The 20,526-nt window shown below is 45.7% G+C and overlaps 1 protein-coding gene across 1 annotated transcript; it reads left to right on the forward strand.

The window, feature by feature from the left end:
* The first annotated feature begins 854 nt into the window (after nt 1-854).
* C8A (complement C8 alpha chain) lies at nt 855-19,874 on the forward strand. Its single transcript, XM_075506644.1, has 11 exons — nt 855-973; nt 3,071-3,167; nt 4,116-4,260; nt 5,428-5,572; nt 7,147-7,336; nt 8,848-9,048; nt 10,393-10,633; nt 14,437-14,565; nt 15,274-15,431; nt 17,761-17,983; nt 19,723-19,874. The coding sequence occupies exons 1-11, from the start codon at nt 855-857 to the stop codon at nt 19,872-19,874; spliced, it is 1,800 nt and encodes a 599-aa protein (XP_075362759.1).
* Nucleotides 19,875-20,526: the final 652 nt, after the last annotated feature.

The raw sequence follows: 20,526 nt of genomic DNA on the forward strand, positions 1-20,526 counted from the left end.
TTCCAACACATGAAAACTAAACAGTCTCATTTTGTGACTATTATCTTAATAATAAATAACCCATGGTGTTCTTGCTTTGGATAGTGCTGCTTCCTTATACTTGTGCACATCCCCTACTTCTGTGTTAAGATCCCAAGCAGTGAAAGGCGTTAGAGCCACCACGGGCAGATGGGTTTGCACAGCACATGGGATAGGACACAATTTCAGATTTAGGGGGTATCTTCCTCATCCCAAATCATTTTAGAAAACAAAGATTTAGATTGTCATGTTGCAGTGACTGTGTAGGGCCATCCAAAAGCCGGGCGATAACTCACATCAGCTTTGGAGATCGGACACTATCTTACGGGGACAGCAATGGGAAGAAGCTGAATTGACATTTCCTTGACGTATCTGGAAGGCACATGTTCCTCGTAACAGAATTTTATAATAATCTTCAATTTGCTGTACTGGAAAGCTTTTCCCTGGTCAGTGACCAGATGCACCAAAATTGCAGTTAAGTCGCTGCGGGAAATAAAATGAGTTTCCTCCTCCTTCAAATTAAAAGGAGGGTGCAGGCTGGACAAGAAACATGCTGCTGCAATAGGACTTGATTGACTTTAATGTGGAAAGAGTTGCACAGTTTAATATATTCCCTTGCCAGAAAACTGGGAATTTGTTTCCAAAAGGGCAAAGGCCTCCGGGATGTGTCCTGATTCTTTGTGATTTGATCTGTGCCGTCGTCAATGATTTACCGCCGCGTTTTGGAGTCCGGTGGGCTCCATGCTTCTTCTAGCAGTGCTTGCCCCACGGCGTCCTGAAGCCTAAAGCTTTTGTTTGCAGCTAATCTATAGCAAACATTTACATATGGAAAAACAATGCGGTGGAGCCTGTGTCAGCTTTCTCCTCTGATTCTCTCTATATGCTCGCTGGCTTTAACGGCACATCAGGCCACAGCTGCAGCATGCAGGGAGCTCGAGGCATTGCCTTCCCAGAGGTAAGTCTGTTCCATCCCCAACTTTACATATAGAAATCACGGGCAAGTCGGTCAGCCCATCAATTTTGTCCTGACTTGAGGCATGTGCACGCTGTGCTCTCTGTAAACAGCTACCAGAAAAAAAAAATGTTGGCAGTTGTCCAAAGCCCAAGCTAGGCATCGTAATTCCTTCTTATAGGAACTGTTTGCACAATGGTTTTTCCTGTAGAGATGACTATTAAGCCTTCTTAAACTTCCTTACCAAACTTACCATACTGGTTTTGGGCACTTGGAATGAACGCCCTATACAGGACGATTTCTGAGCAAATATCTTTCATATTCTTTTTCATTATAATTATTTTGCATTTGACAATGTGAAGTTAGCAGGTGCATGTTTATAATCCAATTTTCAATCCAAGCCAGATCCTCATACCTCTATTTTTTTTCCCCTGAACATTATTATTAACCTATACGAGTGTCATTTAGGCTTTGGAGGAAGGGAATAAACAAGTTACCTTTTCCTAAAGCTATAGTGTCACGATAGGAAAATGGTTGGCTTTTTTTTCTACAGCTATTAATTTCAGGCTTGTTCTAAAGGCAAATATGATTTAGAAGGATCAAAAAAGGTATCAGTGATAATTGGAACGTGGAGACAAGGAGAAGGCGGAAGGAAAAAAAATGTGGCAGTGATACACTTAATTATGAAGGCTTATTCCGCTAATCCCTTTTGAAAATGAACAAAGATGAGATTTTTGATGTTTGATGAACTTACCAAACAAGGCAGAATAATGAAGAGGTAAATGTAAAATCCAATCGAAGGTGAGCCAATTAAGTACTTTGTGAAGTGCTGAAGGATACAGCCCACAAATCCTCCTGTCAGAGTGAAAAGGCATCAATACATGCGTGTCCTCCAGCTCCGTGTTTGTCTGCAGGCTCCTGTTGTTTTCCTGGAGAGACGGTGGGTTTTTCTCTCGGGCGCTGATCTGCAGCCACAGGCTCCCTTGCTGAGCTGTTGTGGCTTTCATTTAGTAAGCCTCTCTCCTACAGCCGCTGATGAATCCCCAATGTGCTCCCTATCTCTGCTAATTATCAATATTTCTCTTTGGACTGCAGTCGCGTAAGTAAAACAGACTGCTCATTAGTTAATCAGCAAAATAATAACAAAAATAATGTTTTGGCTCAGAATAACCCCTCAAAATGCTTCGAAGGCTGTGGCAAACACAGAGTTGTACTGACACGCCACAGATTGCTCCTCAAGACAAAGAAACACATTATACAAATAAAGACTGTAGGAGCAGGGACAGAAACAGAGATCATAACGACTGGGCTGGCAGGCAAAAGTCTTTTCTCGCTGTTGTACAGCGATATTCAGTGTATCAGTGCAGAGAGTCTGAGCCAAGGGCCACTGCGATACAGGACCCTTGCCGTTTTCTTGCTTTTATACTCTTCCTTTAGTTATTTTCCTCTTCTCAGAATTTATGTAGTTCCTTTTAGAAATAGTCAACCAACAAATTCTTATAGTCAACGTGACTTTGTACCTTGCCTTCTCAGCACTGTTGGCGCAGCCACTTCCACCACTCCACAAAGCCCGTGGGAATCAGACCCTGATTTCACACTTGTCGGGAAAAATACTGACCATGAATACACAAAGGTGTAAAAAAAGTGAAACCAATAGATTTCAGAACAGGCCCAAGGTGATAAACATCACTGCTCCTGGAGTTTGTGATGTGCTTCTGAGAAGAAAGCCAAAAAAGAAGCCTTTCCTTAAAACCTGTTTCTTCTCGACATTCCTTCTGTTTACCCAGTGTGTTTGGTCTTATGTATATGATGTACGTATATTTTATCGCAATCTACCTATTGGAAAGGGCTAGGATCTCTTGGGAGAGCAGGAAACCCAAGACAAAATCCTCAGGTCCTGCACCTGCTGCCCCTGACCAATTCTGATGGTGGATACTTGGACGGGGCATCTCGGCTGGTACAGCCCCCGCTTCCCATTTCCTACAAAATAGGTTCCTGGTGGAAAAACACACAAACAGATCATTTTCTCCCTGCGAGCCTCCAGCCCTCCTTAAAACACAACTTCAAAGACCTTAGACTGCTATCTCTTCCCCTCCTTAGAAGAAGCAGCAGAGATGTTAATTCTCCAGGTCCTGTCGACTGTCAGCTGAGCCAGTGGTCAGAATGGACTGATTGCTTTCCTTGCCAAGAGAAAAAAGTAAGACTCCACCGTAATGTATTCATTTATCTTCAGATGTGTCTGTGATGAGGATGTACACACATTAATTATATATATTATACATATTCATCATTCTGAAGCATCAAGTAAACTCATCCAAATATGATGGAGATGCTCCTCTACTAGAGAGGCTCTTACTTACCCTGGCGTAAACTGGGGAATAAATTCATTTAAGGCAGCAGAACAGCAAAGTGCAAAATCAAGGCAAATGGGGGAAGAATCAGGCCAGAATATTTGCCCAAGACTTTCTTCTTTTTCTATCTCAGATTTAATTAAGTATCCCCTGATTCTTAATGCAAATATTCCAATGAAAAGAAATTAAAAGGAGCCTTCATTCATCAGCTCCTGTTCTCAGTGTTTTATATCATTTCACATATGTCTTCATAATTCGAGAATTTATTTTCAAATACCTGACATAGTTTTGCTTTCTACTGAGTTTATATCCCTGCATTTTTCATTCCTGTGCTTATAATCAGTAAATGATTTGGCTCTTCTCTCTTTCCTTTTCTTTTTATTCTTCCTAGTTTAAAGAGCGGCAATTCTCATTAATAATCCATCGGAAATGTTGCAGGATCAGTGTTGTAATTAGTGTCTGTGTCCATCTGAGCCTTTTTCCAGGACAAAGCATGTGTAACTGCAAACATCCCCTATTATTGCCAAGGTATAAAATAAGGAAGAGATTTTTAGAAACAGCCATTCCGGCCCCTCCCAAATTCACTTGTATGAACTTCAAGCAAATCTCCTGAGCTCCCACCTCTCTGCTGACTCTCCCTCTCCATTTATCATGTGCAAAGTCTGTGGACTACACAGAAAAATAACAATTTAGACAGAAGTGATAGTTTTAATTGCTTTATAGCCTGCGGAGGCGATGTCTCTGGGGGATACAAGTTAGGTGTTGGCGGTGTTTTTCTCTCTCGGGCGGTTCAGCACCGGTACCGGAAGCTGGTGCAGCCGGCGAGGTTCGCGGGGCAGCGATGCGCGGGGTACCTCTGGGGCGAGCAAGCTTGCCGTGCCGAGACAACGTGCACCGGACCCCCCAGCTGCGGACAGGACTTTCGGTGCGAGGAGACGGGTGAGTGAACTGGGTACAAACTCCTGCCAAGGAGGTTTCGGTCCTGGCTGGACAGACCTGGGATGATTTCCGGCCCCTGCCGTGGGCAGAGCTTTGCCGAAACGCGTTCAGGCCAGCCAGTAGGATGGTGAACCAGTGCAAGACAAAGCAGGAAATTTCCCCGTCTTTGTTCTTTTCCCCCACTTTTACAGAAATCCATTCATGTTACGCTTAGATTTGGATAGAAAAGAAGGCTGTGTGACATGGAAAAGGTTAATTTTTGAGTGGAACAAAGAGAGTAGAAATATTCTGCTCCAACTGCCGTGCTACACGCTCACACTCCCCTCCACGGGCACCAGCGCTCCCACAACACACCACTTTCTCCCCCTGCAGTAGACATAGTTCAGTCGTGAATCCAACTAGCAATCTGTTGGGGTGATTTATTTATTTTTAGCCATCCCCAGCTCTGAGGATTGGGATATAATACGGCTGTTCTTTGAAGGTTTGACTAGCCTTGACAGATTTTTGTTTTTACACAAATGGCTCAGACTCCCATCTTGAGCATTTAACGAAAATCCTATTGAAATCTAGAAATGTGCGCCAGCTCTGCGACCAGCTCCTCATCTGGAGCAGATCATTGCTCTGTTGAGGCAAGTGCGTTGATTCCTGCCACGAATATCATGTTAAGGCTTTCTCCTCATTCCCAGAAGCAAAAGTACTTTCAAGTTGCCCTTCCCGCAAGCATCCATTCTTGAGCTATAACTATTGCAATGAACTCCCCAAATACCTCCTGCAATGGGAAGAGGAGAAACTGCACTTTGACCACAGAGAGCTGACTGCCCTCAGCCGAGCGGAGAAGCTACCGCTTCCCGTAGCTGCCTTCCAAAAGCATGAGTGTAGATAATAAAATCAGGGCAGTGAGGTGCCCTCTACTCGATTCCCATCCCATGGGAGCCCCGGGGAGCAGCTGGCTTGGACTCCAAGCTGTGCTCGCTCCAGGTTGCAAAGGAAAACCTCCCCCCAAGGCGCTGGGAAAAGCAAGCTCCCAACGGAAAAGCGCTGTGTTTAACACCCGGTGTGACTTCTTGTGGCCCTGAGGTATGGGTGCAAACCAACATAATCAGTGCAAGCTGCCAAAAAGGTTTTCTGAAGGGCGGATAAGCCATCGCCTGTACCTGTGCACTTTAGGTCGCTGTATTAAACGGCATCTTGTGTGCAACGGAGAGGAAGACTGCAGAGATGGGTCTGATGAGAGTAACTGTGAGGATGAAAGTATTGAAAACCCTTGTGATCATCTGTTTCCAATCCCAGGGTCTGAAAAAGCAGCCCAAGGGTGAGTAAATAATCGATAGCTGCTACTCTCACAATCTAAACAGGATTAAGTTTTTTTATATTGCTCTTCCTTAGTAATAGCAGTGCTCCATGAACTGATAGGGTGCTGTACAAAACCCAAAAGAGAGCTACTGTCCCACCCCACTGTGGGTGGCAATGAGAGAGGCAGGGGGGTTCATCCCAGCTTTTATTTCGAATTCTGTCTCAAATTTACTATCTGACCTTGGCCTCTCTCAGCCACTCTGTACTTGTAAGTGTCCTTTGTATACTCATGTAAAAATATACCCCAGTTCTCTGAGTCCAGTTATGTTACAACTTTCTCCAGTTGATAAAAGCAATATATTAAAGGAAACAGTAGACTTTGGAGATGCAGCATCCTGGTGGCTTTCATCCTTAAGGAGAAGATTTAACTCCAGGATTTAGGACTTCAGAGCACAGATTCAAGGCAGAGAGCCTGAGCTCCACATGAATATGTGCAGGGTAAACATACTACCCGTGAAAAAGTTTTACTGTATTCAGTTTCGAATTGTGGTTAGGTAAATACGTGGAAAAGAGGAATCCAGAATGAGTTTAAAGGCAAATTGTCTGTTGTGACATTTTTGTTCTAAATCTTGTGTTTTAACCAAGACACTGCTTAGTTTCACTTGGAGAACATGGGCAGTATGAGAACGAGTCAGTACGAACACAGTACGAGAATGTAGTCACCCATTAGATAACTTTCCCATCGGCTCAATCCAATGCTCTCTGGAGTCCATGAGATCAATGTCTCTCTGGCCCGGGGCCTGGGAGAGTCCATCAAAAGTTTTTCAAGACATATATTAATTTTCACCGAGCACCCCATTTAAGAGTGCCCTCTGATGTGTTTCTCCCGCAGAACACACAAAAGCAATAGCATTTACTATCTTAGTCTTAAAGATGATTCCCTGTTGTGAGGAGTAATACTGCTGTCTAGTTTGAATAATGCTTTCATTTGGGGCCCTGGAATTACAGGGAATATTAAGTACCAGGCGGGATTTCAGAGGGCAGCAGCTGTGATGGCCGGAGAGCAAGAAGAAAGAGGCGTAAGGAAATAATAAGCGAGCGACTCGGTAAAGCACAAGCAGACTGCAGGTCTAGGGAGGGTGCTAGCTCCCCCGAGAAATAGGGTCATTATTAAAAGGAAGGGGATGAAATAAATAGAAAACAATTACAGGGAATGCCAGAAAACACTTTGTGACAGTGAGATGCATTAGGCTGCGAGAGACTCACAGGGGACCTGGAGGAATTCCAGGACTTTGGGACTATCATAACTACTCGCCAGGATGGACTGGACAATTTAACTGATTTCTTTCATCTCTAGCATATGAGTCCAAACCAATGTCTTGGAAATAAAATGGCTGTTTGTCTCCTGCTAGCTTTGGGAAGGAGACAGCAAGGAGAACAGACCCGAATCTTATGTTTTAGGTGCTATCCAAATTCAGAGTCAGAGACAGACAGATAACTTGTAGTGTCAGGAGAACAGAAACAGTGACAGAGACTGTTGGGGAAATAGAACAGGAGCTATGGATAACTTTCTGAATGCTATTTCTTTCCAAGATACAATATCCTAACACGGGAAGAGAGACAGTACGTATATGATCGTAATTTTTTGGGAGGCCACTGTGAGTATGTCTACAATGGAGAGTGGCGGGAGCTGAAGTACAACGCCGTGTGTGAACGTCTGTACTATGGAGATGACGAGAAGTATTTCCGCAAACCTTACAACTTTCATATATACCAATTCCTAGTACGTACTTCGGGCGGTCAAATTTAGCAATGTTTTCCCAGCTAAAAGCCAAACTTCCTATAAAGATATTATGTACATTTTATCATTCACTATAGGTTGTCTTTCAAGGCACCTTTCTCCAGCTGTCCCCAAGACAACAGGCAATCGATGATATAAATGCTGTTTTATGGCACATCAAGGAACTAACATGCTTTATCACCCAGGCATCCCCACTGCTTACTCTGGCCTAGTCAGAGCCAAGAGAAATGGGTTTTCTCTAAATTCTGTTATTAATGAGCTGTAGAGCTTGCGCAAGCCACTTGCCTCTCTAGGGATGAAGCTGGCCATGTGTAAAACGGGAAGAATGCTACCGGTTCAAGCCTTGAAAGCATTTTAAGTCTATGGCATGGCTACAAGGGACATAAATCCAAATTCTGAGTGAGACAAAGCTCCTGAAAGCCATCACCATGCATCACAACGCCTGTACTCTGGGGGGTCACAGCTGCTGTTGGAGACTGAACTAAGTAGAGCAGGGATTCAACCTGGGTCTCCCACGTCCTAAGTGGGTGCCTTGGCCACGCTGCTAAACATTTATCATGCTTTTTGACATGAATGAATGAAAACACATTATTCCAGGGGAATATTACAGCCACAGGCTCAATGCAAGTGGCTTTCATGTCCTCCCAGCAAGCAGACCCCCTCTGTGTCCCTTAGTCCCCAGTTTGAACCCAGAGAGACCCACCACACGGGCCACATTTTCTTCTCCCCTTTATCTGCTGCTAGCAGCGGAAGGACATCCGCACCGTGGTCAGGCACTGAGGGATGCCTGAGCATGCCCCATGTGAATTTTGACTTAGGAGCTTCTACCCGCCGGGGTCTAGGAAGGCACTGACGATGATGTGAGATGGTTTTTTTTCAGTGTTGGTAATTTAGCCGGCTTTTTGTAGAGATGGCAAATGGCGCAGCCCAGATTCAGCAAGGCTGCTCAATTCCACACGCCGGCAAAGTAGAGCTGTCAAGGAAAAGGTCACTTCTCTCAAACACAGGCAAAACAATGTCTGTTTTCTAGTGTTGCCATCGCAAGTGGCTGGGTCACCGCTGTTGAATTTTTTTTCCTAAATAAATTCATCCAGAAGCAAGCTGGAGAGCAAAAATTCACTCCAAGTTGTTAGGGTTTGGCAGAGCTGTAAGGAATTGGAAGGAGGAGTTTACAATGGGAAGCGTCAAGCTAGCTTCATAGGCACCATTACCAGCTCTGCCTGTAATGGTACCGCTTTGAGTGGCTAAACACAACCCTTTCCCCTGCCTGGAGATGGATGAAGCAAAATGCACGGCTTTATCCGCATTTCTCACATATTTCCAAATGAAATGGCACGTGACTAAATTCTTTATTCCACATTCACTGCAGTCAGTGTCGGTGCTGTCAGGAGCATCACGGGCTTCAGCAGAGGCACCATCAGCTCCTTAAAGAAATAGAGATTGAAAAGGAAGGGAAGTACCTGAAAAATTCATGTCTGCTCCTTTCACTTTAGGCTCATGCTGATTCTGGATTCGCTTTTGAATTTTACGACAATTCAAAGGATCTGCTTAATGCCCTTAAAAGTTATAACTCTGGAAACTTAGGCCTTACCTTTGGAATTGGGCCTACAAAATCAAATGTCATGGTCAACTTGGGCTTCACTTTATCAGGTGGCAAAGGATCCGTGAAGAATTTCACGCAATACGAAGCAAAGGTAAAAAAACCCAAAACAAAACAAAAATCAATGATGCATATGCTGCAATTGTGTCATCTGTGCATCGCATGGTCTGGCTGTAACTTATGTCAGTTTATTCTCTCAATTGTATTTTTTAACACATAGTAATTGTACCTTAATTTGTTCATGTAATTGCAAATGTATGATCGTTAGTAATCCTGTTTGTTGTTCTTATTACATTTTAGCAAACAGGGAGTGGGAATAAAATTGAATTACGAAGTACCACAACACATGTCATCTCATCCCATCCTGTTTCATGGCTACATTAAGCACATAAATAAAAAAAAAAAAATCCTTAAAATGATGATGAGGGAGGAGGAAATATCAAGATGTTGATCAAAACAGTTGTCCTCAGGGAATGATCTCCAGTAGCAAATATATCTTGTTCAAATTAATACAAGCTGCCTTATGATGGGGAAATATGCTACTTTTTACAAGAGGTTAAAATACCGTGGTGAAAAAAGAGTACCCAATAACAGGGTGTATTCTCACAGTGAGTTTACATCATGGACTAGCTGTGACGACCCCTTTCCAATCTAATAACAGGAACGCTGGTATTTCCCACATTTACCGTGCCCCGTCTCCACTTCTCTCGCTGCTGACAGAAAACAATAAAGAAGAATTACTTTGATGGTGTTCTGAGTTGAAATGCCCTTAAAAGCTGTTGGAAATTGGCGCCATTATAGTATTTACTGTGCCCTTGTCTAGACTCACACAACGTTTGCAGCTAAACAATGATCAATTATTGGAGGAATCATTCAAAGGGCTGTTCTGGTTGCACCGAAGCCTGGTCTGGGGCAATGGCCGATCTAGAAGAGGAGTCGTGGCTCTGGTGGTATATCTAGAAAATCCTCCCCCTGTCAGCACCTTCCTGGCCAGGCTATCCCCCCACTGCCAGGCTGGGTTGGGCTTGCCATCACCCCTTGTCCTGCATCACTTTTGCTTTTTTCACGGGTGGAGGCTGTGAAAAAAAGCAAAAGGGAATAAACAGCATGGAAAAGAAGGCAGAAAAAAGAAATAGCAGAAATGGAGGATGGAGGGGCATCATGTGGAGCCCAGTTCTGATCATATTCTCACATCAATAAAAAAACCCCATAGCATCCAAACCCATGGCTCTGCCCTCCACCTCATATAGCCATGTGAGAAAGAGACACTCCCTGTAAGAGAATTACGACTGATTTCATTTAAACCAGGGCTGGTTTTCATGCCTTTAACATCCACTGACAGTCACAAATTCAGGCTTTTCTCTGCAAACCTGTGGACTAGAAATGACTTTTTTTTTACTGAATGTTGAGTGGCAGCTCCTCTTTTCTTTACCTGCAGAACGTTGGATTCATTAGAGGTGTGACGAAGGTGCAGACAGCCCGTTTCAAGATGAGAAGCAACAACGTCGTTTTGGATGAAGACATGCTGCTCTCCCTGCGGGAGCTTCCGGACACCTACAACTATGGCATGTACGCGAAATTCATCAACGACTACGGCACCCATTTCATGACATCTGGCACGATGGGAGGCGTCTTTGAGTATATCCTCGTCGTGAACAAGGAGGAAATGAGAAGAAAAGGTTAGAAAACCACAAGATATTCCCTCTTCACAACTTTCTGCTCTGAACCAAGCATTTCCAACCTGGAGACCATGGGGTGGGTCCAGTCCACCAGAGTAATCCATCTGGCTCTGGCTGCTCCCCACAACCATCGTCTCCCAGTGTCACTTGCTAGACCTCTCTAAACTTGTAGTTCTTCTAGTCTTTGTTCTGACCATTCTCATGAAGGCTCAAGGACTGCAAATGCATCCAGAGTAAAGAAAGATAGCTCACTCATGTTTGAGCCTCCTAATAGTGAGAGTTTCAATTTTCTGTAAATGGAAATAACGCATCGCACTTGGCAATGCCTCTGCCTCTTTACTCTGGTTAGTGTCATATCTGAAGACTAACAGCCCTCTGCTAGCTCCAGTTCTCAACAAATTAGAGTGTATGAGGCTGGAGAGCCATACCTCTAAATCTCAGTTACATAAAATATCCACTGCAGATATCTAGATCGCAAGAATAGCCATTACAGGCGAGCCAAAGCATAACATTTTTCCTAATCAAAAACATAAGATGCAGAACAATAATACGGTACTTTAGTACACTAACTGGATTGTCAACTTTTGCAAAGGTGTCGACAATGCAATAGATCCCGCTTCCCCCAAGGACCATCAGGAGCATAACCATGAGGGTTATGCTCTACGAGGGTAACACTGCCTTGGTAACTCCAGGCTGGACATTTATGCAAAAGAAAATTGTGATCTTGGACAACAAGTGCAAATTGCTGCAGCTGGTGCAAATTGCTGTAATTCCGTTAATTCCATTAATTTCCATAGTTCTGCCCCAAATTCTGCCTCCGGTCTGAAATGGCTTGGTACCATCAGCGCTAGGATAACTATGCGCTCCATATTAGCGTTAACCATGCCAATTTTTCCACAAGAAATTACCAGTTGAGAGAATTTTCATCAAGTTCCGAAACTACTGATGTTTGGAAACATGATGGCTCTTCAAATCATTTATTCACTTTGAAGAGTGAGTGATAGTGAAGTGAACAAGATCTTGGCAAGCAAGTCTTCAGGAAGCAGACTGCCAATTTCAGAGGAAGACTGAATCAAGAGCATGTGGAGGGAGGCCATTATTTTGCTTTATCTTGTGCTTGCTGTGTATATAAGGAGGAGATTTACTGCTATGAGATGCCCTATTTTAGGAAAGAAGGATGTTGAAGTTCAGCAAAAGACAAAAAAGTGCCCCAGTAGAGATGTCATTTTCATTCTAATGGAGCACACTTCTGTAATTTTCATCTGACACAGGCTCTGCTAGGAAGTCCACTTTGACCAAGTCGGCAGTGCCCTACCTCACGTGACGCAGACCCAGAAGGACCCACCTGCGGTGGCTGATATGCCACTGTCTAAAAGCATTTAGTAAAAACCCTGATTTTTCTAACAGCGATCGCAGCCGTGCTTGAAGGCTGTGTTTGCAAGAGGATTATCTGCCTCCCCTGAGGAATGGTCAGGATCAGGATGTAAGCGCTCCAGTCTTAAAATTAGAGCTTCAAAAGATGAGTTTGAAGCCCTGCAGATGCCTGGAGATGTACCACTGAGTCTCCACAGGGCTGAGCAGCAAGGCATCTGCTTTAGATCAACCACTGCATCCTGAGAGCCCACCTAGCCCATGAGGCTACGCGTTAAATGCTCTGGAAGAGAAAACGCTCCTTTTTTACAGACCAGTGACTAAAGCGCATGCCCAGGAAAAAGATCCCTAGGCTGAGTCCTCCCTAAATGAGAGACAGCTTGAGCGGTGGCTGGGCATCTAGCTAGGCGCAGGCATGAGCTGGACTTTAAGCATCTAGGAAACCTGAATTTTGAAAATGAAGTCACCTTCTGGGTTTAGATACCCAGGAATAGACCACAACTCACCGGTGCAGAGCTTAAGACTGCAGTTTTGCTGCCAGACCCATTTCTAGCTTTCAGACTGCGAGGACTTGTATGGATATGGTCATGAGTGAAATAAATACATATGTCAGAATGAGGTCCCTTGTTGCTCTGCCATCAATATTTTTCATTACTTGTTTTTAAAATAGATTGTTATGGTTCTATTATTTAGCAGAAAACAGTATAATGTGTTCACACATTACAAGAACATTTATGGGAGAAACATTATGCACAGAATAAATTAGAAAGAGTCTTCATATATTCTGATTAATTCAAAATGCAGCAGTAAATCGTATCACTCGAGCACATTTAACTATCACAAATTATATCATATAAAAAAACTATCAGGGCTCCCCCCTCAAGTGCCAATATTTTCTATGACCACCCTTTTGCAATGATAACCACTTTTCATTTATCAAGACCCGATCTTGCCGCAACCAATAGCAAATTGTATTGACAGACCCTCGCTGAATATAATTACTCAACGGGAACCATGGTGAATCAATTAATCAGGGTATTCCTCAAGTTTAATTTTATGGCACTCCAACACCAAGATAAGCAATCGCTCATGTTGCTTTGGGTGAATGAACTTTACCCACTGTGTTTACTACTGTTGAGCAGTTTAGTACAAGTAATTGAGTGCTGCACATTTAATCTTTCTCAAGGGCCTAGTTTTGCAAAGGGATGTAATTCCCCTTGAAGTCTTGAGCATGCTTCAGCTCTCACCACTTTGAATCCAGGACTTGTAGCCCCTTTCTCGGGATGCTGAGCACCTCTGCTGGTGGGGACCCACCGAGCCAAGGAGCAGATACATGCCCCGCGCCGCTCCAGCGAGCCGCTCCTGCAGGGTGTGCAGAAGGGAGCAGAACTGGAGCCACGGGCGTTTTACCAGTGTTTTAAGCACAAGCGAGACGAGACGCTGCTCCCCAGTGCTGGGGTGAGGCAGTTCAGCAGCCAGCGCTCCGGGCTGGGGCTTGGCCGGAGGGTCGATCTCGAGACCATTAAGCCACAAAGCACCAATCCCGCTGACCTCTGTGCCGCCCTTTCGATACCAGGGTATTGATCGCCGGGCTGCTTTGTAAAACACTTTAAGGTCCTCTGACAAAAAGAGCAATATAAAAGTTACCTATTACTTACAACACCCGTATTTATTGAAATCAATGGATTTTTTAACTATTACAGAAGACGGCCTTATATTTGCAGTACCCTGAAGCGCGTACATAAAACCAGGCTGGATGAAATATGTGCATTGCTTACCTTGGTGAAACCACATCATTAGTTCCCTTCTCCCCTCTGCAGTCGCTTCATGGGTCTCCAGTTACGTGTTTTCATGATGTATGTGGCGGGGCTGGCGGCAGCAGCCCGGCGGCAGGCAGCAAGGCTTCGGCAGCTCTCGGCAGACAGGCCTTCGGCAAGTTGCTACTTCAGATGCTATTTAAGCCACTAATACATGGGTCAGAGCCTCAGTTTAGGAAAATTAGCAAGGATGTATTGATTTCAGCTGCTGTTCCCAGCTTTACCCTAGTTATGAGTTAGTCTGTAAAAAAAAAAAAAAAAAAAAAAAGTTTTATTTTTAAATAAATAGACCAAACAAGGAAATACATGCCTGAAGCCTTGTGTTAAGATATTTTACTTTCTTCTAATACTTGCTAAGAAACTATTTTACAGTAAGGACATTTTTCTTTTCACCTATTATGTGATAAGCCCAATATACCCCAATAAAATATTGGCTTTTCCACTGCAAGACTAAAGGCTGTCCTCTGCCCAGAATAGCTCTTGACTTCAAAGAACAGGCCATGCAAATAACTATTTTCTTCACTGATTGATAGAAAAAAAACCAAGTAGGAAAACGAACAATCCTTCCACTCAGAATGAGTCACTGATTTTACTGGTTTCCTTTCTGTTTTGCAGACGTCAGAGCTGAACAGATAAACGCCTGTGTTGGCCTGTCAGCTGGCCTTACCTTCACTAAGAGTAAACTGCATTTGACGTCGTCTCTGTCATTCTCTGAGTGTGCAGGGGGAGGATTTAAGAAAACAGGTATGATAGCGGGGCAGACGTCTGTGAAGGCATCTCGCATCACTTCTTTTGGTCACTTGGGCATGGAGATTCAAGTAGGGTCACACAAAGGTGCGAAGAAGGGAGCTCTGGTGCCATCCCCAGCCATGGCTCGGGCCCAATCATGGGACCAAAGCGACTTTGGGTCCAAATCTCCAGGAGTACTGATTGCTCTTGAAAGAGCAGGAGTTAAGGTAGCAATACCTGGATTAGAAACGCGTGTAAATAGAGGCAGCAGGGTGGCTGGAAGGCTGCAGTCGCTACAGCCATGGCAGAATGGGCATGGATGACAAGGGCAACATGGCAACTATTAAAGAAGTCAAAACTGACTATCAAAAGTACTCAAAGAGGCTAGGAAGCCCCAGATTTGTAAGCCACGTAACCAGCTATAGACAGCGTGATCTACTGCCCACACGCTAACTAGAAGCAACGGCTGGAGGCGTGCAGGCTCTTCAGGTCTTACCAGCTTAGAGCATCTGTGATGCTCAGCTCACCACCGACCGCCTCGTGATAACGTGGCAGGGCTCGCCCCGTGAGCGGGGGATGCTGAGCGCCCATCGATCGCAGGAGACAGCATCAGTGCCGCTCACTGGTAGCCCCTTGCACGATTGATCTCACCTCCATTAAGCAGTTTCTAGTGTACGTGTGGAAGCAGTAACTAAATAATAAGGGTGTAATTCCACTTTTCAGATGCTCAGAGCCACGGCACAGTTGTGGAAGATATTATTCCCCGGATTAGAGGTGGAGATACCACTTACAGTGCAGGGCTCTTGAACAGTTGGGATGGCCGTATGTATCGTCACTGGGGAAGATCATTAAAATATAATCCTGCTGTTATTGATTTTGAGGTAAGGCTTTTCTGCAGTTGAAGAAACTCTGCCGCTATAAGGAATGAAAGTGTAGTCGAGCAGATCATTTCGTATTTTTATTGTGATCCCATCACAGAACAAGATTAAATATAATGGGCCACTGATCTGGTAACCTCTTATTCATTTCACAACAGGGAGTACATCTCCCACCGACCGCATCGGCAGGGAGACGGACAAGGAGCTTAATGCTGGATTAGTGCCGAGTTAAGTTTTGATGTGTCCCCAAACAGCTTCCCAATGAATGGCTCTCGGCAGTTGCATTCATCCCTATTATTCTCCCCGACGCTGCCTGCCCTCCTGTATAAGCAGCGGACTCGCGGTGGGCTGGGGAAGGAGTCTTGCCCCCCCAGCAAAGGCTCTGCATAGACCCCCCTGCTTTTCACCTGCCTCAGAGCTGCAGTGGCTATGCCTAACCTCTGCGGACCATGGCGGGTATTGCTATGGGTGCTTCCAGGGGTTTTTAGAGCAGGGGGCTCCGGGCTGCTTTGTCAGGGGGGCCCTGTCTCTCTCCACGCTTCACAAAGAGGGTCCGTGGCCATAAAAATCAGCCAAGTTCTCCTCCTCCCTTCCTTTTACTGAATGCCTCGTACAATGGAAAGATCACTGAAGCATCCTACAGAGCTTCAGAGACAGGGAGGAGGTGGGTGCAAGCGGAGGGGATGGAAAGGAAGAGAGAATCCAGGGCCAGAGACCACAGAGGCATGAGGAGGCGGGTGCGCTCCTCAGCTGCGGTCAGGAGTACCACATCTACCCTGAGATACCACCATCGCTGGTCTGCTCCAGGAGCGCAGACGTGGGGGTGGGGGGGAAGGACCTCGGTCACGGCAGGGACACGCTGCCACTTCCACCCCTCTCGTCTTCGTTTGAAAGCACACCCGCTCCTGGCTCTGATGGAGGGTGGGAGAAGGGAAGGTGGAATCAGGAACCACCTGCGTTATTGGAAGGGCCAGAGGGAATCTGCAAACCTTCCCGGGCAGCTCCCCGGCAGCAGAAAGCCCTGATAAAGTAGAGGCGCTTTTGGTTCCAGCTGAATGCATGTTGCAGGTTATTCACCTTTCTGCACAAGTTCCCATCAATTCTGGGCAAAATTTATTGCGATTTTCCAGTAAACCATGTGCTGACCTCTCTGTTGGCTGCTCTGGAGCTCGGCAGTCGCTGTGCAACTGGAGCTGCCGATAAGTGCTCATGTTCACTTCAGCAGCTCTTATCTGCAGCTCCCTCTTGTTTGTTAAACAGGCTTGTGCAAATTTGTCTAAGAGGTCTTCCCAAAGCTCAGCTGATCCTCCCCATGAATCGCTGTCACTGCGCCTTGTGCAATGAGACAATGTCCAGCTCTTCTTCTCTGCGATCGGGTTCCACCGATTCCCAGCCAGGACGTGCAGTGTTTGCACAGATGCGTGGGTGGACAAATATAATTATGTGTCCTCAGACCAGCCTTGGGCTTTTAGCTTTAATATTCAGTTGAATTTTTGCTACTGGTCAAAACAGAAGGGCTGAGATTTTTCAGGGAACCGTTTTCTAAACACAGTTTAATACCTAAAACACCCCAATGAGCCACTCAGAGCATTTCAGGAGGTTGAATGCTACCACCAGCACGTGAGCCTGCAGCCCTTTGGCTCATCCAACCATTTTTATAAAACAGGTTCAATGGAGAAGGCAAGTTACAATTACAGTTGCCCATGCTGGGCTATTTTTGCTGAATGGTATATAAGAACTGGATTTTGCTACTGGAAATATTATGAGCATGATATATTCTTAAAGCTGTAGATAGCACAATATTATTTTGCTGCATCAAAGGGCAAAATGTAGGTAGGTAAAGTTCTCCACGCTCAGCGTTTGCCAGATGGTTCACAATCTGGTCACCGTCAGTGGTAGGTTGGCATTAAGTTTTGATGACACCCACTGTCCAAAGCTCTTACCAAAACATTTTGGTTCAAAAAGGCAAAAAGCATGCAAGGATCTCTGAGATTGTGACAGCACTAAGAAATCAGTCAAAAGATGGGCTTACTGGGGTGTTTAAGTTATCATTTGAATCCAGACTGAAACTCCAACACATGTCAAGAAAAGCCAATCCCACGCAAACCTCTAAGATGAGGAGGGTTTTGGAACGGTGGTTTCTCACTGGAGCCCATCAGTCGTGGTAACGCATTTGCATGGTGTACATGGAGCTGTCAAGGAAGACAAATGAGTTTTTTCTGAGCCCTGAGTTTATCCAGCAATGTCACAGCTCTCTGACTGCGGCGTGGTAGCATCTCAGTTGATGCCCAGCTAAAATTGTCTCCGTGCTATTCATCTCCATCCTATGCAGCTGCAGCCCATCCACGAAATTCTCCGCAGAAGCAACCTTGGCGACATGGAAACCAAACGGCAAAACCTGAAACGGGCGTTGGACGATTACTTGTTGGAGTTCAATGCCTGCCGCTGCGGACCGTGCCAGAACAACGGTGAACCCATTTTGGTGGGAGACACGTGTTCCTGCCAGTGTCGCCCGGGTGACAAAGGCCCTGCCTGCGAGCAGACTAAGCGCCCAGGTAAGACCCCGGCGCGCACCCGTAGCAGGGGAGGGCGAAAGGCAGCAAAGGGCCAGGGTTTTCCCCCCGCCATGGTTAACCAACAGCTCTTTGCTCCCGTGCATCAATCGAGCCTTCGCTTCTGTATCCCTTTCGTTGCTCCGCTATCCTAAGCAGCCCTGCAAGAGACTTAAATTAACAGCTCAGGCGATTATTATAAATAAATTAGTGGAAATGAGGATGTGTTTAATAGCTGGAGACGTACTGACGTGTTGCAAAAAAGCTGAGCTGGGGTGCAGGGGACAGGGGAGGGAGGCTGGCAGGGTCCGGCTAAGCGACTGGGAAGTGGTGCTCAAGCAATGTGCCATCAAAAATGCTGTTTTAGTAAAAGATTGCCACATTGCCAGATTTCCCGCCCCCATAGGGAAACATTTTAGCTAGAGGGAAGTATCTATTTTGGGGGAGAAAAAATGTGCTTTTCCAAAGTGACAGGCTTTTATTTATGTTTTCTTTATTACTTTATATACTATCCTGAAAAATTAAATGGGTGACGAAAAAAAGCCAACCTTGGAACATGCTCTTTTATTTTTGTCCTGATTCTTGATGACAAAAAAATCCAAATCTCAGCACTTGAAGCTGGCAGAAAAATCCATCTTCAGAGCAGTTCCACCAGGCAGAGCTCCAGGCCTTCAACCGTGTGCTCATAACTAGGGTCTCACCATTGGAAAAGCAAAGCTGTGATGAGATAAGGAGTAAGGGCAGAGCTGGGTAGATGGTTTATGAAACTGAGCTCAAAAGCATTGCTTGAGTGACTCCAAAGTGGGCTTCTTTAAAGAAATCTCAGGTTCTTTGAGTTATCTCCAAATCCAAGGAATCTACCTTAGATGAGGAGCATGGGAAGCTCAGGACCTGGCCCCAAAGCAGCCCACCGACCTGGCCAGCCCCTGTGCTCCCTGCCTTTAGCAGTAGTGGGGGGACACACACTTCCAGCTCATGGGAAATGAAGCAAATTTTTAGTTTCAAAACTCATTTAAGACCAAACTCAGTTTTTTAAAGAACGATGTTCCAGCAGACGGGAAACCCAGCTTTCCAGCCAGCACTAAGTAAGAGCACACACATCCATTTGTGCTGTCTGGATTAATAAAGTGCCCAAGCCAGGCATGAAGGCCAGTTGAGTAAATAAAAAACGACAGTAAATGACAGCCATCAAGCATTCCCATCATTCAGGAGCGCCACCATAATCCATAGTATCGAACGCTCCTGACAACTCAGTCTGTGCTGTAATGAAAAAGCCTTGAAACGACCCCTCTCCAAAGGGACGGGCAGACTTCTCAAAACACCTCCACGACGTTAGGAGACTTTTGTCCCTCTGCCTTGGTCGGAGGTGAGGGAGTTAGTGCAGAGAGAGCTGTCAGCTGCCCTTTGGGAAGGGAAAGCCAAGCCGCAGCCTTTCAAACGAGCAGAGGAGAAAAAGAAGCAGCTATTGGTGTCTGAGGAAGGTGATGCTGCTTCATCTCCCCTGGCTTCAGAGTGCCTTGATCTCAACAGCCGTCTGGGTGCTGGGCACGGCTGGGGTGGACCAGGGAGTCCCGCTCGCAGCAAACCTCACAGCCGGAGCCGAAATCACAAACGGGTGGTGGCATTCAGCTCAATCTTCCTCCCCTGCTCCCACCCGAAGTACGCCTCTGCAGTCGGGCCATACGCAGCACTTCAGACCCGAATCCCTTTCCCCCCCACCCTCTTTTTTAATGCATTTACAGGCAGCAAGACGGATGGGAACTGGAGCTGCTGGTCACACTGGGCTCCCTGCCAGTCGGGCACAACGCGGCGCAGCCGGCAGTGCAACAACCCGGCCCCGCAGCACGGCGGGGAGCCCTGCGCGGGGAAGGACCGGCAGAGCAAAGCCTGCTGAAAAGCCACGGGACGGCATCGCTCCCCACAGGTACGTGGTCGAGAGCGGTTTGGAGTCTGTGCCGGGCTATAAATACTCCGGTCATAATTCTGCAACGGAATTACGCTGGGTAGAAATAATCGTCAAGTATTGCATTTCTGTATGTATGGAGACACGCTGGCTTCGCTGTATAAAACCAGACCAATTGCTCCGGTGGACCAAACGCGTGCCTGGCTGCCCCCTCGCCCTCGCACCACGGGATGTGATGGGAGCCCCACCAGTTCGCAGTGGTGCTGCCGCGATACAGGAGATGGTGGAGAACCCACCCGGGTGGCTTTGCTGCTGGGGGACCGTGGGGCTATAACATGCCATGAAATAAATTTACTAAAAGTGTTTACATAAGTAAGCTTGACTCGCAGAAATTTTTATGTTTGCCTTTGGAAAACACATTAAAAGCTCACGATCCTTGCATTTTTATGCAGTTGGTATTGACATATGTAGCATGAAACTTTTATAAGTTGGCGCTGTCAGATTTTTAAGTCCAGCATATTGGGCAGGGCTGCATTTGCAGCAAAGCCATATGTCGCTCTGTATGGGAAGAGGCTTAAGCCTAAAGATGCTGAAGCATCATTGCGAAACGTGAACCCAAACTGATGAAGAACCTTAAATAAAT

Source organism: Mycteria americana, chromosome 7, assembly GCF_035582795.1.
Source record: "Mycteria americana isolate JAX WOST 10 ecotype Jacksonville Zoo and Gardens chromosome 7, USCA_MyAme_1.0, whole genome shotgun sequence".
Lineage (NCBI taxonomy): Eukaryota > Metazoa > Chordata > Aves > Ciconiiformes > Ciconiidae > Mycteria > Mycteria americana.